At 39.0% G+C, this 21916-nt stretch overlaps 1 protein-coding gene across 2 annotated transcripts in view; it reads right to left on the bottom strand.

Annotated features, from left to right (window-relative positions):
- The window catches only part of Slc25a13 (solute carrier family 25 member 13), a 186825-nt gene that overhangs the window by 35532 nt on the left and 129377 nt on the right, over positions 1–21916 (bottom strand). For both annotated transcript variants that reach the window (XM_078040387.1, XM_021730709.3), the window contains 2 exons: positions 16595–16647; positions 14984–15064 (listed from right to left, as the gene is read on the bottom strand). In XM_078040387.1, coding sequence (XP_077896513.1) covers positions 14984–15064; positions 16595–16647 — 134 coding nt within the window. The remainder of the gene's footprint in view (positions 1–14983; positions 15065–16594; positions 16648–21916) is intronic.

Below are 21916 nucleotides of genomic sequence, written 5' to 3'. Positions count from 1 at the left end.
AGGAAGAAAACTAGTTTTTTTTAATTTGTTTTTTTAAGAGACACGAAGTACCTGAATAGTAGAAAAACAAGCACTGTATGTAGTTCAGGAGATTCAATGGTGTAAAGATGTCAATTTGTCTGTAAATTAACTTAAAAAGTAAAAAAAAAAAAAAAAAAAAGAAAAAACCCATCAATTTTCTTATAAATGAATATAATAGTCAAACATTATAAAGGTGTCATTCCCCCCCCAAATTAATTTAAGATTCAAAACAATTTTCTAAATAAAATCCCAATTTTTCCAAAAGTGTTTGAAGACAGGAATGTTCTGAACAATCAGGTAGAAAATTTGGTGTCCAAACACATTCACAAACTTCTATACTATCAGAAAATTTGTAAGTGTAACAGGACACCAGAAAAATGAAAAGATCCAAACATGGGGAGTCACTGAGTACCTCAAAAAGCCAGACAAGAAGTACCGTGGGGTGACACAGTCAATGGTAGGGTGGGGCCTTTCTATCTGTAGTTAGGAATCCCTCTACCCAGAGCACATTATTTGGCGGCCTCCTAGTGAGTCACTATGGTTTGCTAATCTTTTTTTTCTTTAAAAATGGATGAGTAGGATGTATTCATCATCAATCCCAGGGGCTGATGAGGAATACAGCTCAATCTTTCTGGGATAGCATCCAGAGCCTACTGACTCTTGCTTCCCAGGGTTCTGCTTTTTCTTTATTTATAGGCTATATAGTGAAGAGGTCCTGTGCTAGAGGAATCCAAAAAAAAAAAAAAAAAAATGAAAGTACATAAGTGCAAGGACATCAAGATTTTGCTGCATAACATTCATGGATGGTATGGGAATTATCTCTGACCAGTTGTGTTAGGGATCATTTTGCAGTCTAGTTTTCAAATTGGTTTCCTATGTCTGAGGGCTCTCCAGCAGAGGGAAAAGCGGCCCAGTTGTGGACTCCAATTGCTCCTTCCTATGAGGCACTTTTCCTCTTCCTTCCTTTCTTCAGTTTTCTCATGTGCCAATGCACCTCTCTTTCTGTCCTCTATGGCACTTGCAGGCTGTATCCTTTCCTCTAATATGTGGCTCTCCACACCTTGATTTCTATATTGACTGTTTCTAACCACACCTTGATTTCTATGTTGACTGTTTCTAGTCCGCCCTCTAACAATGTCCACGAACATTGAGTCTGCCCCTCAAGGTCCCTTTCTGACAGGATGGGTTTTCCCAGCAACCAGGTAGAAGAAGTCACCTTGAGATTGACTGTTCAACAACCAACTACTCTACCAGTGTGACTAGAAATAAAACATAATTATAACTCTTTGAAAGACTAAAGTCCCCTGCAACCCCCCTACCTTAGGAAATCAGGGCCAGACATTTGTGGAACACTTTCCACGTAGCAGATACTGTGCTAAACTCTTCATGTGCTCTCCCACATCCCCACAATCATGCCAGTGCAGGCTGTGGTGTTCCTGCCTTTGGAGATGAGAAAACAGAAGCACAAAAGTCTGCCCAAGGCAGAACCCAGTCTGGCCTGATTTCAAACCAAAGCTCAGAACACTTATGCTTATTTGCTGACTGTCAAAGAAAATGAGCTTTAAAACAGATTCATTTTCGGTTTTCTTGCTTGAATGGAGTATCTGCCTGCATTTTTGGTTAATCTAGTCATGTGGACTGGAATTCCCATGTCTTGGTGAACCTCTATCCATGAGATAAATAAATGATTCACAGACACTAATGCACATCAAGAAATATGGAGGGAGATGTTTCTTTAGATACAATATAATTGGATTTTCATCAGATGCATTAAATTTTTCTTTGTATGTTAATAAATCTCGAGGAAACCAAACTAATGAGTAATAAAATCCCTATATCATGCTAAATCTGAATCTGAAGCATAATTTAGACTCAGAAATGTACAACTGGTGATAATTTTAACTTTATTCCAATAACTTTGCAAAATGGTTATGAAGGGTAGAGGTTTTACCTAAATATAGCATAGTGACTCAAGGTAGGAAGGATGGATGTCTCACCTCTCAACCAAAAGCCCATCTCCACATGATAGTGTTGGCTACCACGATTCTGTGTGTCTAGGAGGCTGAGAGCAACTAGAAAGGGAAATGAGACGGCAAGCTCCAACCGGGCCAGCATGAAGCCCAAGTAGAGAGGTTCTATCTACATAGAACATTGTTATTTCCAAATACACTAATTTTTCACATGATATGGTTCTCATGGTGCAAAGTAAAATTATAGGTTTGTTCTTCTAATGCTCCCCTCTGAAGTGGGCTAGAAGGACAGTCTGCAAAGAAACTGAAGCGTAGCTTCTAGCATGGCTTCTCTCGGGCCATGCCCAGATGCTTCTCCAAGTGTGGTTTCCTTTTCTCTTCCTCACAGTTTTGTGACCCAAATCCCCCTTGCTATGTTACATAACTATTTACTTCACTGTTGACATTTCTAACTCTGCAGAAGGAATTTTGTGATAGGGACTGGTACAGCTACCTCTTCTTTTTAGGAAAAAAAAAAAAAGAAAGAAAGAAACAGAGTATTAAGAAATGAAATATTTAGAAAGGCAACATGATCTAGAATCCTAATACACTGTCCCATTTTCCCCAAGTAGTCTAAGAACAATGACTCTCACTAAACTGATGATATTCTTTAGGTCTAAGGTGTGGACGAGTCGATTTTACAGTTAAACATGGATTTTCAAAATGACTGGCCGAGGCTGCCTGCTCATTATTGTAAATATAAGTATCAGCAGGCTACATTAATGAATCTATAGGACTGGTTCAGGAGCTCTAGTTCCTGTTTCTCCACAATCCATTTTCTTTCACCTGTATGAACTAAACAAACCTTTCTCCAATGCTGCTTTATTGAGATAGCATGCCCAAACATTCTTTCCTGGGACCTGAGGAGTCAAAGTCAAAAGAACACTTAAGATGAAAAAAATAGGATGCTTTCCTATTTTTCCCCCAAGCCATTCTAGTTTGGAGAATATTCAGAGAATGTTCACAGTCTTGTATTTAAAAACAATCAAAACCATGATTATTCTGTAGTCCACAGAAAACACAGTGTACTTTTTTAAAAAATCTGGGTAATTTCTGCTATGTTTTAAACTAAAAGCCTTAAATATAACCATAATTTAATCACTTTCCTTTAATTTGAATTCACATGGTACATACTTATAGCTACTTAAAAAATTAAGTGGCAAAATGTATATGAAGAATATGTATCTTGATATTTTAATTATGCTCAATTGAATGTACTTAGATTTAAAGTGCTTTTCACAAATGACATGTGCTAAGAATATCTAATTGCACACTGACATTCTAAAATATGTGCTTACATGTGTCAAAAATAGATTAATAAGAAGTTATGGAATATGACTTTTTTAAAAAACTAAAACCCAAATACATTATTTTGATTATTAAGATACAAACAAAATTGTAACTATAAATAAGGTCTATACTAGTAAATGCCTCATGTTTTATGTTACATTAAAATGACTATAAGTGATGACAGTATTTGCCATTTGAATAAATTAGAAAATAAAGGTTTCTTAGGAAACTTAAACTTCAACATATTTTCCATTTACTCTCTTACTAACGCAATGTTAAATGGAGACATGAGATAATTTGTATACAGCACAAGTAGTATTATTGTATGTGAAGATCACAAGTACAAAACAGATATTCAACAAATACCAGTGAATTGATTAAATTCACATGCTTTGCTGTCTAGCAGTTGACTACTATTTCCAAGAACTGAAGGCAGGCATGCAGCACCTCACAAAGAAGTTGCAAATGTGAGGCTACATGAAGTCCAAGGCCATTCACTCTATCTGGCTCTGAAGGTAAAGTGTGTTAGACTCAGTGTCCTCACAAGAAATGCCACCCTCCTGCAATCAGGAACTTAAGTTCTCATTGCAAGCTGAGAAAAGTACTTCTTAAATGCTAGTTATTGTGGGCTGAATTACATACCTTCAAAACTCATACCTGGAAGTCCTAACTCCAAAAGGATTCAGGATGACAACCTCAGAATGAGACTATATTTTGAGATAGGACCTTTAAAGAGGTAATTAAAGTAAAATGAAATCATATGGGTGTGCCCTAGTCCTCTGTCCTTACAAGAAGAGGAGATTAGGGTTCAACAGCACACAGACTGGCGGTGACCCTATGAGAACCTAGGGACAAGGTGGTCACCTGAAAGCAAAGGGGAAAGGCCTCAAGAGAAACTAAACCTGCCCAACGTGATCTTGGACTTTTAGACTCCAGAACGGTGAGAAAATAAATTTATGTCGCTAAGTAACACAGTCTGTGGTATCTGTTATGGCATCCCTAGAAAACTAAGATACTGAGTTACAGTTTCTAACTAATGACACATTTCTAAAACAAAGCAACATAAGATTTTTCTCCTTCGATTTGGTATGTAAACTTAGTTCTTTAGTAAAAAGTCTGTAACTGCATTTTTAACAACTATGAAAAAAAAAATAAGATTCTTACCATTTAACTATTTCTGAGACCAAACTGAAACATCCTAATTTCTCAACCACAGGGTAAGACAGAAAATTTCTATTCTGTTTACACATTTCGCAAATATTAAAGTTTCATATTTTCAGCTTCATAGGTTTTTAATAGGTCTACAGAAGCCTGGCCAAGAAACCAAAGCAGAATCTATATGACTGACATTAAAAAGCAATTAAGTTACAGACCTGTCAAATATGTTAACATTTAGGCTCTGCCTGTTACACATGTCTATTTTGACTACTACCACCAGAATCACTTAATGCTTTACAGACCTTCCATGTCTGAAGTACCTCAACTGCATGAAAGCTGTGACCCGATCCTCCTTCAAATTTTTCATATCATAATCCCCCTCCACAATTTATTAGAAATCCAGAAAGAAGGTCCAATGTTTCGAAGTGTGTTGACTTCTGAGACTTTTCTAAAGAGGGGAAGGGAAGAAAGTAGAAAAGAGACACCTGATTGCCTCTCCCTGCTATGAGAGGTGGACTTCCCCACTAATGAGGCACTGCTGAACCTCTGAAGCAGCCCGTAGCCAGGTAGACCATCCTTGTCTCAGTCTGTTCAGCTGCTATAACAAAATATCAGAGACTGGGCAACTTACAAAAAGCATCGATTTATTTCTTAGCGTTCTAGAGGCTGAAGGTCCATGGTCAGGGTCCATGCCATCTTCCTGCTGTGTCTTTACATGACATAAAGATGAGGAAATTCTCTGGGGTTCCTTGTATAAAGGCAATAATCCCATCTGTGAAGGATTCTGCCCTCGGGACTTAGATCACTTCTGCTAAGCCCAACCCTTAATACAATCACACTGGAGGTTAAGTTTCAATGTATAAATACATATTAAATCTATATTTAATATAGAAAACCCTTAGTAACATAGACCCTTAGTACCATCAGATATTTTTAAAAATTTTTCCCAGTCCAAATGAAAGTCATCTGCAGAAAGATTCTCTCCTCTCCCCTCACAGAGGCAGGCAGGCAGAGGAACTGTCATAGGCATGGTCTCAGTTCTATCACACAGGAGACTTCTTGGGTGAACTATGATGGAGCTGCCTCCTCGGCTTCTCAGAGATCTTCAAATTTGGATACTGATATGGCTAACATTTTTTTTTTTTTGGTTTGTTTCATTAGCTCCTTTTATAAAGCCCCCTCTCCCCTTTTTTATTATTCCTTCATGGTTTGAGATAATTTCACATGTTAACCATTCAATACAATCTTTTCTACTTAAAAGAGAAGCTATAATAAATAAACTATACCAAATGTCCCATGTTATTATGTTCTTCCTGTTCTTGGGGTTCTGAATATATTGAGGGGTTATTTGACATTTTTAGGAATGAAGTCAAATAAAATAAACAAGAGTCCTTTTTAAAGGCTGCTCTACCACTGAGTGTTCATGTAATTTTTTCTTATGAAACACTCTGCATAGTGGATATGTGGTTACAGCTTCTAGGGAAAGCCCATCAATTCCTTCTCCTGCCTTCCTTGGAGTTAATACCTCTTCACTGGCCATCTTCCTCTAGATTAATAGTAATAGGGAATATGAAGTGACCACCTTTCCTTTCCAGTTCCACAATTGTCCTCATCACCAACACCTTCCAGTCAAACATGTATTCATTCAACAGATGTTTTTTAAGCATCTACTATACATCAGACATAATACTAGGCACACATAACAGTGAGATATGTGCCCTCTGCTCATCACGTGGATGTCTAGGTTTCCTCAGCATTTACCTAAGTTCTGAAAGACACAGCACATAGCTGTAAAAGAAGATCTTCACAAGTGGTGAAGCAGTGATTGCATCTGACAAGGACAGCAGGTCATACATAACACCTGCTACAGTCTCTAAGCCTTAAATCAATAGGAGTTGACAGCGTAAAGCACAAGGACAAATTAAGAAAATCTGTAATATGTTTTTACATTTTACAGGTGGGGGTATGCAAAAAATACTTATGGGATACAGAAAATATTCCAAATAATAAAATTTTTAAAAAGTGTAACAACCATTAGATTTCCATTAAACTACAAGTGAATTATAAAGGTATGTATATTAAAAAAATACACTTATTTCCATAATATCATCTTGGTTACTTGACATGTCACACAGGAGTGACTTCACAGAAATTCAACTTAATGACTGAGCTTCACATCACCTTCTACTTATAAGTAGGATAGGTGCAGAGACTTGTACAGTGAAATAAAAATTCTGTCTTAAGAAAACTACACTGTGAGGCCATGTCTCCGCAGGAAGCCCTGGGAAGAAAGAAAAAGATCACCAAAGTTGGACTTAAATCCACTTTTGGCAACCTGCCTGACCAGCTCTGATTGCCAGAGCCTATGTGCTCATTACATTAGGAAATTTTCTTTCTTTCAAGTTTGATACGATTGGGGTAGAAAATCTCAAGGGATTTTAAGCTCAATCATACGGAAGACAGTTTTTGGTATATCTTATAAAGGAAGGACCCACACTATTATTCAAGGAATACTTACAGAATTCAGAGATAAAACAAAACAGTACAAAAAAGGTTAGAAGATACACAGATGGTGGAAGATGAATTGTTAAGCACACTCATTCAATCTGGGTAGGGTCACAATTCTATGCTGCCATTGCCTTTTACCTAAAATGAGATTTGCCAATCAAATTTCCTCTCTCAATAATTAAATGAGAAATAAAACACTATTTTATTAAACACTATTTATTATTAGTTTATTTTATTCAGCTTTTGCTCATTAGCTGGAGGATGAGAGAGACTGAGAAGTCATAGAGAGAGCAGGTAGCTTGCAAGAACATGGAGGGAATTCTTAAAAAAGTCAATGCCATGAAGAGAAGAAATGGACCAAAAGTAAAAAATGTATGGAGAGATGCAAAGTCACTGTGAGAGAGACCAAGAAAGCCAAGTGAAAAAATGTAGAGAGGAACCTGTTCCCAGAGTTGTCTCATTTCTTGAGAAACTTCAGTTTCATTCATGAAACCCTGAAGGTAGGCCTTGTTATTGCTACTTTATTGAGTTTCTGCTCCCTGTGGCCATTAGCATTCTGGAACAGAATGGGTTCCAGAATCAGCAACAGACCTGTGAGAAGACATGGGACTGGGTCTCAAGCCTTCTCAAGGTAAAAGGTAACAAGGGTGCTCCTGCCCCACAATACAGCTTACTGCACCACCGACCAGGGGTTGCATGAGCTGCTATTCCTACTCAGAGGCAGAGTCTAATCTCTCTCCTTTTGAATCTGGCCTGGCCTCAGTGGCTTGCTTGACCCACAGAATGCAGTGGAAGGTTGGGCCATTAGAATTCTGGCATCTTCTACCCGGACTCTTCAGATACCTGCTCTTGGAAGGCTCCTTCCAGAATCAACCTGGCAAGGTATGCACAGTCCAAGTTACACAGAGAAGTCATGGCAGGTGCTCAGAACTACAGTCCCTGCTGTTGGCAGCTGACAGTGCACATTATGGCCAGTCCTAAGAGTGAGCCACCATGGATAGGCAGCTCAGGTGAGCCCACAGATGAATACAGCCCTGGTTGCCATCTGCCTACAGCCATGTGAAATCCCAAACGAGAGCCTCAGGGCTGAGGCCAGTCAACCCAGAGAACCACAAGAGACAATAAATTGTTTTTGAAGCCACTAGGTTTTAAGATGAATTGTTGTGCTGTGAAGGATCATCAGAACCCTGCTCCTCCTCAGTGATGCAGAAACACTTCCACCAGGAAGCAAACCCTGGGACCAGGACTGAATGCAGTGTGAGCTGAAATGAAATAAAAATCAGGTTTACAAGAAGGATGCTCGGCTGACCAGCTGAGGAAACTGACTGCCGAGAAACAACAAAACTATTAGGGCCGGGGGTATAGCTCAGTGATAGAGCACTGGCCTAGAATATGTAAAGCCCTGGATTCCATCTCTAGAGCATCAAAAACAGCAGAACAACGACAAAAGGTCAGAGATCTCAAGAGTCCTCATGGTAGCCCAGGTCCTCCACAAGCCATATCCAAACTCTAATAAACTTCCCCTCACCCAAGGTAACTGGGTGTGACTATATTCCTCTGCATTGGGGAAGCCTAACTGAAATGTTTATTTACATTTTGGACTCTGCTCCCTCTGGCTATTAGCATTCTGGAACAGAAGAATGGGTTCCAGAACCAGCAACAGACCTGAAGACATGGGGCTGGTCCTCAAGCCTTCTCAAAGTGGAGGGCAACAAGGATGCTTCTGCCCCACAACACAGCTTACTTCCAAAATTCATATATCAGAAATTTAAAAGAAGGTATTGGAAGAGGAGCATTTGAATCATGTTTTAATACTGCACCTTTATTATCTCTGTTAATTTTCACCACAGCCACGACAGGTAATTGTGTGGGTTAAAGATGGCTGCAATACCTTTGCCACTTCCTCCACTCTGAAGTGGATTTCCCCTGCCACTGAATCTGGCTGCTTAACAAACACAATGTAGTAAATCAATGCCACGTACTTACAGAGGGAAGGCTTGTGAGACCTAGCTCCTCACTTTGCTCTCAGAATGTCACCACTTGGGGGCAGACAGTATGGTCTGAGGAAGCTTTGGCAGCCATGCCACCTGGGGAAGTCCACCTGCAGAACTCCAGGGCCTGGGCATCAGCCCCACTGAGTTCCCAGGGTGCTGCCATTTGTGAGAGGTCATGCTGGATCTTCTAGCAGCCCAGCACTCCAGGTGAAACCATAGCCAACAGGCAGAAGAACTCTCCCATCATGAGAAGGAACAAATAACTGTTTTAAGCCACTAAGTGCTGGAGTGGCTTGTTATACATAATAGATAATTGAAAGGAAGTTGTTATCTCCATATGACAAATAAGAAAACTGAGGCCCAGAGAAGGCAAATAAACTATCTGTCTAATCCTTAACTCCAATCTGTAGGTGAAGCCTTTGAGATCCCAAACTGACTAAAAGCCTAGGCTCTTTACAGGATAATGACTGTCTTGCTGTTAGATGTGATTACTTTTATTACAAGTGATTACAATTTTCTTGGGGGGGGGTGGGTACCAGGGATTGAACTCAGGGGCACTCAAGGACTGAGTCACATCCCCAGCCCTCTTTTGTATTTTATTTAGAGACAGGGTCTCATTGAATTGCTTAGTGCCTCGCCATTGTTGAGGCTGGCTTTGAACTCTCAATCCTCATGCCTCAGCTTCCCAAGCTGCCAGGATTACAGGTGTGTGCCACCATGCCCAGCACAAATGGTTACAATTTTCAAAAGAATTAATTTTATAAATAAAAACATCCCTATTATGCAAATTCTCAAAAATTAGACTTTTGAGGTTTTAAGAACACATTCACTTTATAAAACAATGAACATCAATATGCTTTCTACTTTTAATGGTTTGGGAATCATAATGAAGTATGGCTTGGAGGTGATAAATTTTATTAAGGACAGAAAGAAGTATAACTAATATAAAGGAAAATATATATGCATGAGCCATTACCAGATCTGTCACAGATAAACTGCAGATTTAACAAGCTTACTTTTAAGAGCCATTTTGGTTTTAAAATTCTTCCACTCAACAAACATTTACAAAGAGTCTGCTTTGCCATCTACTACCTGAGACCCTTGAGGGTACATTTATGAATAAAAAGACCCCTGCTCTTGTGGAACCTAACCTTTATAATGAGAGAGGCAGAAAATAAACAGATGTCATTTGATGAATATGTAAAATTATACAGAATGTTAAAAGGTGGTAAGAGCTATGACAGAGGGAGATAAAGAAAGACAAGGGGAGAGGGAGGATCAATAGTAAGGCAGACAGGCAGGGTGTGTTTTTGAAGTGGGGGATGGTTAAAATTTTTAATTTACTAGTGTTGTGTTAAGTATAAACTGTGCAACTGAAGGAATGACTGTAGTCTAGGGAAGAAATCAAAACTTGGTTAAATGAATATACTGTTCCAACCCTAAGTATATCTATATACATGCCTATAAATCTACACATCTGTAACAGACACACAGCATATGCCACATTACGACATTTGAAAGTGATACTCCCATTTACTATTCTTTTCTGACAAGCAAAGCATAAGAATGGCACTGATGGGAAAATGCAAGGGCTTCAATCTGGAAATCAAGTTGTTCCTACAGGTTTGAATGAGATATTCAAAAGCAGACATTTGTATTGCTTAGGAGTACAGTCACATGTAATGCAAAGCAGGAAGATGAGCATGGGAATGAAAAACACCCATTTCAAGATAGGTTCTCTTGGGGGATGAAGAAAGGAAAAGCAATTGGGACAAGGGCCTCCTGTTACATTTATGAGTTTTGCTGGTAGGCACACTCATGTATCTTTGTGTTTTCCAAAACTTTTCAAGATAAACATCAACCACAAATGAATGTAATGTAAAAAAGATAAGGCAAGTAATAAAAACTTGCCTCAAAAATGACATCTGACATATGGCTATAAACAGGTATTAAAATATCATGCACAGGGGAATCCCCATGATATTGAGAAAGTAGATGGGGACAGCATTAGGGTGCTGCCTACTTGCCAGGGACAGCAATTAAGACTGCTCTTCAACCTGGGCACAGTGATGCATATCTGTAATCCCAGCTACTCAGGAGGCTGAGGCAGGAGGAGCCCACGTTTACAGCCAGCTGGGCAATTTAGCAAGACCCTGATTTAAAATAAAATAAAAAAGCATTGGTGGTAGAGTGCTTGCCTAGCATGTACCAGGCCTGGGGTTTAATCCTTAGTACCTGAAGAGGAGGGAAAAAAAAAAAAAAAAAAACTGTTCTTCATTCCAAATTTTCCCAATGGTAATAGTCTCACAATCCCTTTCAGAACCAGTGACATGATCATATTCTCATTGATTTTGCTCACTCAAAATAAATGTAAATTTCCATAAACAGCAGGTATATTTCTACATGAATACACACATGAGCATCACAATAGGAAAATACTGTGGCCCCATTACTAAAGGATCATAGTTCAAAAGCAGGTTCACTTGTTTTTCCAAAAATTATTATAGAACCTTATTATTTTCTATTGGCATATAAATAAGTTTTACTAAATGAACTTTAAAACACAGAGGTTTACACATTGTTAACATTTTTTTTTCTTGGTGAATATTAGATTTATTTAATGCCTGATAAATTAATCATCAAATTTCTATTTCTTCCTTAAAATCAGTCATAGTACTACTTTTGCTTAGCTGGTCCTTTTGAAGATAAAAGGATCAAAAGCTAAAGATCTCAGACTGTCAGGATTTGAACCTTCTATTCTACTAGACACACAGAAGTTGAAGGACTATAACCTACAGATCACAGGAATTATACAGGATTTTTTTTTAAGACAGTAAGAAAGCAATAACAACAACATACACAGAGATAGTATATAAGTTTTCAAAGTCACTGGGGACCTAACTGGGAATCTGTAGTGGTCACAGGCTTCTCCTCTGCCACTTACTAAGAACCTCCATTGTCACTAACAGACTCCCTGAGCTTCTAACCCAAGAGTGGAAAGGATGGAAGAAACAGGGGTATATAGATTTTGTGCAGGGAAGCCTGAGGGTCCAGGGCTGTCAGAGCTTCCACAACTATTGATTTAATTTAGAATGTAGAAAATCCAACTCACAGAGAAAATGTAAACTGCAAAGAATTCTTTCAAACTTAAGAATTTGTAAACTTTGGTTTCAGTCACCTAGTTTAGTCTTGAAGTGTGCTGAATATGTGAAGTGTGAATCTATAAAAATGCTCAGAGAACTCAAGTAAAAAAAATTTTTAAATATGTATATTTTTAGTTGTAGGTGAACACAATACCTTATTTTATTTTTATGTGGTGTTGAGGATCGAACTGAGTGCCCCGTGCGTGCTAGGAGAGTGCTCTACCACTGAGCCACAACCTCATCCCCAAGTCAAATTTTTCATAAGGCTCTAAACTAAAACTAATCTCAGTATGAAAAATAAGTTTTAAAATAAAGTCAGACTCACCCTTTCAGACGTGTCAATGAAACCAAAGAATGTTTTTTTTTTATCTCGTAAGGTACAGATATTATTATATCAAAAATATCAAGTTAAGGAATGGGATAGATTTTATTCCTTTTATGTGTCCATGATTGGCTTCCTCCAAACATGCTATCACTTTCACTTTTCCAAAAACTAAATAAGGTTTTGGAAAAAACTGGCTAAGCACTATGAAGTTATGAGGTTATGAGACAGAGATCTCCCTGCATATTTTCTGTTTTTGTAGAAAACAGATTATAAAACAGAAAAAGCCTTGTTCAAAGAAATGAACAGCTTTGGTTGCAAGTGCAAAAGTCAGCCATGTGTACTGACTCTTAGTAATAATGAAGCCAGGTGAGCTCCCCAGGGACTTACAAGTCAACACCTAGTAATGCTTGGCTGGACTAAGGCAGGGCACTGCTCAAGTGACACAACCTCACAAAACCCTCTGTTGCACTGACCAGGCTATGCAACTTACAATGTCTTTCTAAAGTACACACTGGTTCCAGTTAAGGGAAAACTTTGCCAAAGACTGCTGGGAGAGATGCTGCTGCTACTACTTAAAACACACACACACACATTCTCATTCTCATTCTCTCTCTCTCTCTCTCTCTCTCTCTCTCTCTCTCTCTCTCTCTCTCTCACATGCACACAAGATGGAATCACTCATCTTTCCACTCAAAGATGGAAAGATGCCTGGAGTTGTTTGCTTCCCACAGGACTGTTTTCCTGGACTGGGGGAGACATGAAACATTGAGGACTACTCTCTACCTGCCTTTGAGATGCAGGGTGGCAAACTTCACAGATATTTTAAGTAGCTGTAAAGCCCAAGTGGCTCCAATTTTAAGCCTGTGTTTAGATCAGGTTTGAAAAAGGGCTACACTTCTCTACAATAACTAGACACCACATCTGATGCCAGCCTGTGCTCTGCATTTGAAATGGGCGACCGCATGTGAAAACAAGACCACCTACAGATGGCACACTGACAATACGTGCCACAACCAATCTCCTTGGCACACAGATGCATGCGTCGGCAAAATGCTTTCATTGAGAAGAAAATACACCTCCAGGCAGCAAGCCATGATGACTGCCAAAATCTTGAGGAGCATCACAGAATTCATTTTATATTTTGTATTCTTATAGAGATCTATAATTGTGCCTTTTTAGCAGGTTTAAAAATCTAATTTTAAAAGCAAACAAACAAACCCCTTCAACCTGACTTACTGAAATAAATGCCTTGCTATCTTGAATCCCTTGCGATGACCTGAAAGCCTGGGCTAGACACAGCCTATGGAAAACACCTATTTAGAAATCAGAAAACCCATTTACTCAAATGGATGCATAGAGGTTTTTGAAATGAAGAGTACTTATGGGGAAGAGCAGTTTCTGCAATTTCTGCCATTCTCTGTGATTATTATTGTGTGCCCTTTTTATTGAGGACACTAAAGGCTCCCTTTTTTTCCTGTCCTGAATGCTACTAAAGTTACAGAACAAGGGGGATCCTACCTGGCCATCTCTGACAGGTCAATGATCAAACAGAGAAGCCAAATTCCATCCATCTCTTTAAGAATCACCAGGAGCCATGATTTCACATTATGCTGAAGGGGCTACTCAATATTAAGATGAGAGCCCATTCCACACAAATGTTAATGCTCAGGTGTTTGGCCAACTTCTGAACTCAATGATTTTTCAAGAAAATTATTTTATGCTGACATAAAATAATTTCCAGTCCAGAAAAAAAACAATTAAAAAAAAAAGAAAAAGAAAATGTGACCTCATCTTTCCTAAAAGACACACAGGTTAGGCAGAAAATCCACCACTACTGTATTGCTTGAGTGATCAAAGCCTATTTATTTAACCAACCTTATCTTTAAATAGCACCAGTCTTTGTATAAGAGTTTAATTTACTTAAAGTATTTATATTCACACGAACAAACCAGTATATGAGATAAAGCGAGACAAAACGTTTTGCAGAGCTTCAGAAAAGGATGCGGGTTGTTTATCCATATCTAGAAGCAATCATTCCACAGTTTTGACAATGCAGAGCACCCTCAGCCAGTTAGTCCCCAGCATCATTCCCCCAGAAGCACTGGAAGCTTGAAGGGTTGCTGCCCCTTGTAAGGAAAAGCAAAGCAGAGAGCCATGGCTGCTGACTTCAAGCTACAAATCATAGTGCCTGACCTAGGACAGGGAGTCCTGAAGAAAGAATGTACTGCAAATTAACTTTAGAAAAGGTTAACAAAGATATTTCAAAAGCCAGACATTTCTGCCATGAATGACTTCTACTGCAGAACTAACCACGAGCAATGATGCACTGCACAGGCACAATTTAACAGGCAGTATGACCAGAGACATTTACCCTTCCACCGCAGGAATGGTCGCCTGTGTAGGACAGGTAGAGTTGCCCTAGGAGACTCTGCCTTTGTACAGGATCTGTGGTTAAACAGAAGCCTTAGTCCACTCTGACCATGGTAGTGATAAGTGTGTGAAACAAATCTTCCCAATGTAGTGAAAGGTACTTACACAGCCTCCAGCAAGAATTTCTGCTGCAAGTGGGACGGAACCATCTTTGTGCATAAATTTATCCCTCACAAAATCATTCACCTTGAAGAAAAATATTTATAGAAGCTGATGAAAAATATAAAGAAAGGCATTAAACACGTATAAATATACATCTGTTAACATGCTATCTTTTTCTGTCAGTCCATTGGATAAATTAACAACCTTAAAATAATTTGAGAGAGGTACTCTTAATAGCATACATGAAGTTTTTTCTTTCTTTTTTTTTTCCTTTCTTTTTTTATACTGGAGATTGAACCCAAGGCACTTTGCACCTAAGTTTTATCCCCAGCCTTTTTTATTTTTAGATAGGGTCTTTCTGAGTTGCTTAAGCCTTCACAAAGTTGCTGAGGTTGGCCTGGGATTACAGGTGTGAACTAACACGCCCAGTATATATGCAGTTTTTAAAAGGTTAAAAAATATATATGCATCCCTGATGTTGCAGGGAGAAGAATTAAAGATATGTTGGCTTATAAGCCCCAAATTCAAGTATGTCCTACAGTTATAAATGCATGAAGAGAAAGACATACAGACAGCAGAAACAAAATACAAGCATGTCTTATAATTTAAGAACTGTTTTATAAGGTTTGATTAAAAATCACTTTCAAGTCTTGTTACTAACAAGATTTAATCTAATATAGCACTCTTCACTGAGACCAATTTGGCTGTGCAGATTTTTTTAGCTTAGTAGAAATTCAGTATCTAAAAATTCTTCAAGGATTCTCAAAGAACCTTAATTGCATTAATTAATTAAGTATAATATTCTCAAAATGGTATGTACAACAAGCAATCTTAAGGAACAATCATGTGTTTTTGGCAAGTACAGTCCAGAGAAGATTAGTTATCTTGAGGTCACATCATATAAGGCATCAGAAGAACTATAAGGACCAAGGCTGCATGGCCCAATTCAAAACTAGAGTTTAAACTCCTGGGGTTTTGTGACCTTAATGATTCACATGCCATATCTACTCATTCCACAAACTTAAACTGAATGTCAACCACCTGTCAACATAAGCCAGTCACTGGGCAAACAGTGATGAAGGAGCAATTTCAACTAGAACACAGAGCCCTAATATGGGGCTTCACAGAACAAATCCTAAACTAACAGTCTATAAACAGCAGGTGTAACTGAAAGAGTATGTGCTTTGAAGTTGGAAAATTTGATTTTGAATTCTAGTTTTCCTGCTTATGAATGATGTGGATGTAGGCAGGCAACTTAATCCCTGTGCACCTTTCCTTACCTGTAAACAGTGGGTCAAATTTTGCTGGCAATTAAAACAACGAGAAATTACACACACTAAGTGCCTACTGTGGTAATACAGAAGGAAATGCTGCTGTTGCGGCAATGATGAAATAATGATGGCAGCAACCACCAACAATCTTCAAATCCATTACATTTTGGATGTTCAGTGTTACGTGGGGTATAATGAAAAGCTGTATGTGCTGAGTACCCCATATACAAATTAATTAGCATCTCAGAGGAACCACAAGCCTGCTGGTTCACAGAAGAATACCGGCTAGATCCTTGAGTCTGTGCAGATTCCCTTAATAAGAGCACCAACTCAAAAGACTTACTGTGAGTTTTATGGCCTTCTCTGGGGCGACTCCCAATAACTGTGGCAACAGACCTAAAAATCAACATAAGTAAGAAGTATATTAAATAAATTAGCATTAACTAAACAAATCAACAGCTCTGCAGAGGGGATCACCACTTAAAAACTGGGGCAATCTTTGCTGCAATTTTCTGCTATTACCTTTAATGAGAATACTTGAAATGGAATGTTCAAGTACTAACTTCTAACAGCCACATCAGGCCCAAGTAAATTCCCTTCCACATTCTGGATCGTTTGCACATTGAGTAAATCAACAATATTAGTGATACAGGAAATCTCATTATTCCAGGGAAGTCTCCTCCTTTCCCTCCTGCCTCTTGGATCAGAGGGCTTCAGTAAAAAAGTATATGTACATATATCTTCAATAAAGAGTATATAAATATATGTACATATCTTTTAGTAAAAATATACATACATATGTATACATATACAGTCTAACCTAATGATGTGTGTATATATATATTTACATATATGAATGTACATGTGCACATTCTTTATTAAAGATATATGTATATATAATTAATAACACGCATACATATATATTCTTTACTAAATCCACTGATAAATATATATATGCATATCTATATATTTATTTATTTATTCATTCCTCCAAATTCCCAGAGTTCAGTCATTCATTCATTCACTGAATAACTGTGACTTGATGACAAGCACAAAACAAATCAGATTATGTCCTTACGTGACTCACATGGAAGGAGAGACCTTTTGGGAAAGTGACAATTGAAGAAAGATACATTCCAAAAAGGGGAACAGATGGATTAAAGAAAGTGGAGGAGACCCAAGCCTGGTATGCTCTAGAATGAGGGAGAACATCAGCAGGGCCCCTGGAGAGCAGGCACAGGGAGAATGGCACAGGTGGGCACCAAATGCCATGGCCACACTATGGGCCAGGATTCTGAGCCTGATTCATTCTCAGATGAAGAGTGAGTAGTTTTAAGCAAGAGATGATGTGCTAATTCATGGACTTGAAAGAACACTCTGACTGCTGTGTGGAAAAGATGAGGACATAACTGATGCTGTGTGTATGTGTCTCAGGATGGGAGACTTGAGGTATGCCTAGACAGTGAAATTATGAAAAATGAAAACAAAAGATACTCTTGGAAGTAGCAAGAAAGAAGCAATTTGTCATATACAGGAATCCTTTTTAAGATCAATAGCTAATTTCTCTTTAGGAACCCCAGAAGCCAGGAGGCAGAAAGATGATCAGTTTGAAGTATTCAAAGTTAATTCAATCCAACCCTGAATTCTATATCCACCAAAACTATCCCTCACACTTGAAGGACATATTAAGACATTTCTTGATTAAAAAAACAAAGAAATAAAAAAAAAAAGGAGCTCATTACTAGATCTGTACAACAAGAAATAAGTCTTCAGCATGAACAACTAGGAAGAAATGAGGAAGCCTGTGGAAAGTGATGAGTTCGTGGGGATCATCGGACGGACACATTTTAGCCAAGTGGGAGGAAAACAAGGTTGGAGAGAGTGGGGAGGTGTGCCTCTTTCAGGAACCATAGTTAAACAGTAGTGGATCTACATAACTGAACTAAAAAATGTCATTTTCATTTGTTCTTTTCTTTTGGGGGGTACTAGGGATTGAACCCAGGGGCACTTAATCACTGAGCCACATCCTCGGCTCTTTTTAATATTTTATTTAGAATACAGGGTCTCACTGAGTTGCCGAAGACCTCACTAGGTTGCTGAGGCTGGCTTTGAACTTGCAATTTTCCTGCCTCAGCCTCCTGAGCTGCTGGGATTACAGGTGTGTGCAACCGTGTCTGGCTTTCATTTGTTCTAACAAATAAAAATCAAAGAAGAACACCTTTCCTTAGAAATACTAAGCAGACTAAGGGAAGAATCAGTTATTCCCTGTGCCACACTGCTGTCCTTCAGAGAAGCTTCACTAGACTCTCCTTGGACAGGAAGTACAATTTTCTAATTCATCTGTACTAAAAAGTCCACTTGTAGCCTCTCCTGAGGGACCAGCCCTGCCCACACATCTTCTTGGAGGAGCAGTCTGAGGTCAGAGGTCACTAGCCTGTGTGCTGTATCTATCCAATCTGGAGTTGTATGTGATGGAGGAACACAAGTTTTCAAACATAATTTAAGCTCCTTGCAAAGACAGACAGATCTGACAGCCCTGGGCCTCCTCCTGATATCACAGCAATCTCCTTCAGGTAGGTGAGGCTCTGTCCTTTAGACAAGGACCCAGACATCCAATTGGCCAAAGTCTTTCCCTGCCTGAATGCTGACACCTCAATGAGGACAAGTGCCAGTTTTTGTTTTTATTGCTCTGTTGATATCCACGCAATAGAGAGGTGTTTCTTTTTGCTCATGGCTACACAAAAAGGAAAACTAAATAGACCAAGACAGCTTCGGTTTCAGGAAAAATGGGTCAAAGTCCATTTCATTGTGGAATTCAACAATAATGAAGATACTGATGCTAATGAAACATTTTAAAATAGCTATATAGTGGTTGTTATGTGCCAGGCACCACTGTAAGTACTTTATTAAGTTTATTTAATCCTCATAACCACTCTACAGAGAGGAAACTAAGGCATACAGAGATTAAGTAATTTGTTCCAGGTTATCCAGGTGGTAAGTGGTGAGATGGGGATTTCAAACCTAAGCCCTTCTACTCAAGGGTTTACATCCTTAGATGCCACTCGATTGTCAGGTGTGTAACTTGCATTTCTTCTCAGCCTCAAATGCTCCCTTAATAAGCTACCAGGATCCTAGAAACAGTTCGTTTGCAACCCCTTCTCTAGGTAGCTGTGTTTCCCTGAGGCTACAGCTGATTAGACAATGGGCAGACACCTAAAAGTTATACAGCCAGGCAGTTCAGCAACCTAAGCCCTAGGGCAACCAAAGTGCATTTCCACTCAAAGGCAGGTTGAGAGTCCTTTAAGGCAATGGTGCTGGTTAGCCCAGAGGTATAAACTGAAAAGATGCCATGACTGGAGCAGGGGAAAGGACCAGCTTGAAGCTCTGCATGTGCTAATGTCACAAGGAAGCAGAAACCATGAATAAACAAAGGAAAGGGATTGGTGGAAAGAAGAGAATGTAGAGCAAAAACAAAGGGGACACCAAAGAGAAAACAGAGCCCAAAGGCACAGAGATTGTCTCCAGCATTCTCCAGTCCCAGTGAGGGCCAGGCTCTAGGTTAACTCCGGTTACTCCATGAGATTTCTGCCTTGCACGAACTCAACAGAAAGCCTCCCTGTGCACTAGCTAGCCTGAATGGGGCTGTGCTTTTTTATAATCTAAATAAGCCAAAGCAGCACAGGAGAGAAAGCGGGAATAGGAAACCACCTGGGTGAATCAAGCACTCTCATTCAAAGAAGGCAGTCTCACCTCCTAAAACACTCATTTATCAATCTTTAAGAAGTTACCCATAACATGAGAAGAAAAGCTGTTACTAACCAATGAAAATACATTAATATCTATTAGTAAAAATGTGGGCAAACAGCTGTTTAAATTTTAGATGTTAAGATTCAAAAATAAAATCTCTATTTTTACTTTCTGTTTTCAGGTCAAAACCAAAATGATGTTTAAACATTTACTTGCTAAATGTATTTTTCTTATTATTAAATTGTAGACCCAAATTGTGAATGGTCTGAAAGCACTGTGATTTCGATGATGATCTCTTGTCTCCAAAACTATTCTGTGACAGTCTTTTCAAATGACTAATACCAAAGTTCCCAGAGTCAACTGACCACAGTGTTAGATGTAATCATCTCAGCCAGCCTTGTAAACTACTGAAATTTGTCTTTCTCACTATAAATTCAGTGATGCACTGTAAACAGTTAAAAAGAAAGAAAGAAAAAGAAAACCCTGTATTTATGATTAAAATGAGAGTAACAAATATTTACTTATGGAACAAACATTTACCAGTTATCTTTTCTGTGTGCCCGGTTCTAGAATGAACTAGGATGAAGACAGTGAGATCGATGTCTTCCCCTCAAAAAAACGTATTCGTTTAAAAGGAAAGGGAACCCTAGTTGTGTCCATGTACCAGCAAGTGACAAAATACTTGGAAATAGTTTGATAAGCACCAGAGCCCAGGGTCACCAAAATACCAGGAGACCCAGTTATTCTGCCTGCAGGAAGGAGGATGCACCAAAGAAGAGGAGCTCTTTGCCCTGGGGCCTTAAAGGGAAACAGGTTCTCCTTAGACAAGAGATGTGAGTAGAGGGGAGAGCAACCTGGTTGGGCTGAGGGAATCCTATGTGCAAAGGCACCCAAAGTTCAAGATCATGGCCCATTCAGAGTCAGGGCAAGATCCTAGATGTTTTTACACACAATAATGATATCTATGCACTTAATACACACTAGGTACTAGGTGCTACTTTTTATGTGTTTTATGTGAATTAACACATTGAAGCCACATGACAACCTTACTCGGGGCACACTATTTTTTTTTTTTTTATCTCCATCAACCTATGAAGAAACTGAGGCTGACTTTAAAGTTGTTACCCAAGGTTACTCTGTTGTTAGACGGAAAGCGGGATTCAACCCAGCAAGTCTGGCTACTGCCTGGCATACTGTAGCACTTATCTCATGTTTGGTCACACTAAGAAGAACAAACCTAATTCTCTTGATGCATGGGGTGGCTTTTAAAGTAAACACTAAGGGTCAAAAAGTAAAACTTTGCAGAGGCAGGTGAAGGATACTTAGCAAGGGTGGAGACCAGAGACAGAAAGAATTAGGAGATTAAAAGAATATCATCAGAGGCCATGAGTTTCATTATACTAAACTGAAGAATTTCAACTTAGAATGTAATCCATGTACATATCAACTTGTAAGACCTGGGCCAGATCAGCACTTGGGGCTGGTGGGTAAGAACCGTTCTTGTGGTGATGACCCAGGATAAACAAGAATTGACACAGGTGGCTGTGGGCTAAAATGTGAAGCCTCGCAGCTGAGAGCCTTGACACCACCAGCCTTGGGTAGATGCTCTTCAGGAGGCAGGAATTCCAGGAACCTTTCTTAGGCCCTGACCTTAAAGGAAGGAGGTCTATGTGACTCAGTGAGGCTGGAAGCCACCACTCCAGCTAAGGTGCTTCATCCCCGTGACATTTAAGTGGCAAGTGCATGTATGTTGAACATCTGGGTAACTCAGCAAAAATATCAGGTTTTTAACATAAGATGTTTCTGTTGGGTACTGGAAATCCATTTTAACCATTCAAAACATAGCTTGGATGTGTGTGCTGCTTCTTACTTGTCAAAACAGCAGTTCATTTCCCAACTGCCTCAAGTGAAATTTATT

This window comes from Ictidomys tridecemlineatus, chromosome 2, assembly GCF_052094955.1.
Source record: "Ictidomys tridecemlineatus isolate mIctTri1 chromosome 2, mIctTri1.hap1, whole genome shotgun sequence".
In the NCBI taxonomy this organism is placed as follows: Eukaryota; Metazoa; Chordata; class Mammalia; order Rodentia; family Sciuridae; genus Ictidomys; species Ictidomys tridecemlineatus.
The sequence above is the reverse complement of the archived record's forward strand: the minus strand, read 5'-3'. Positions and strand labels throughout refer to the sequence as shown.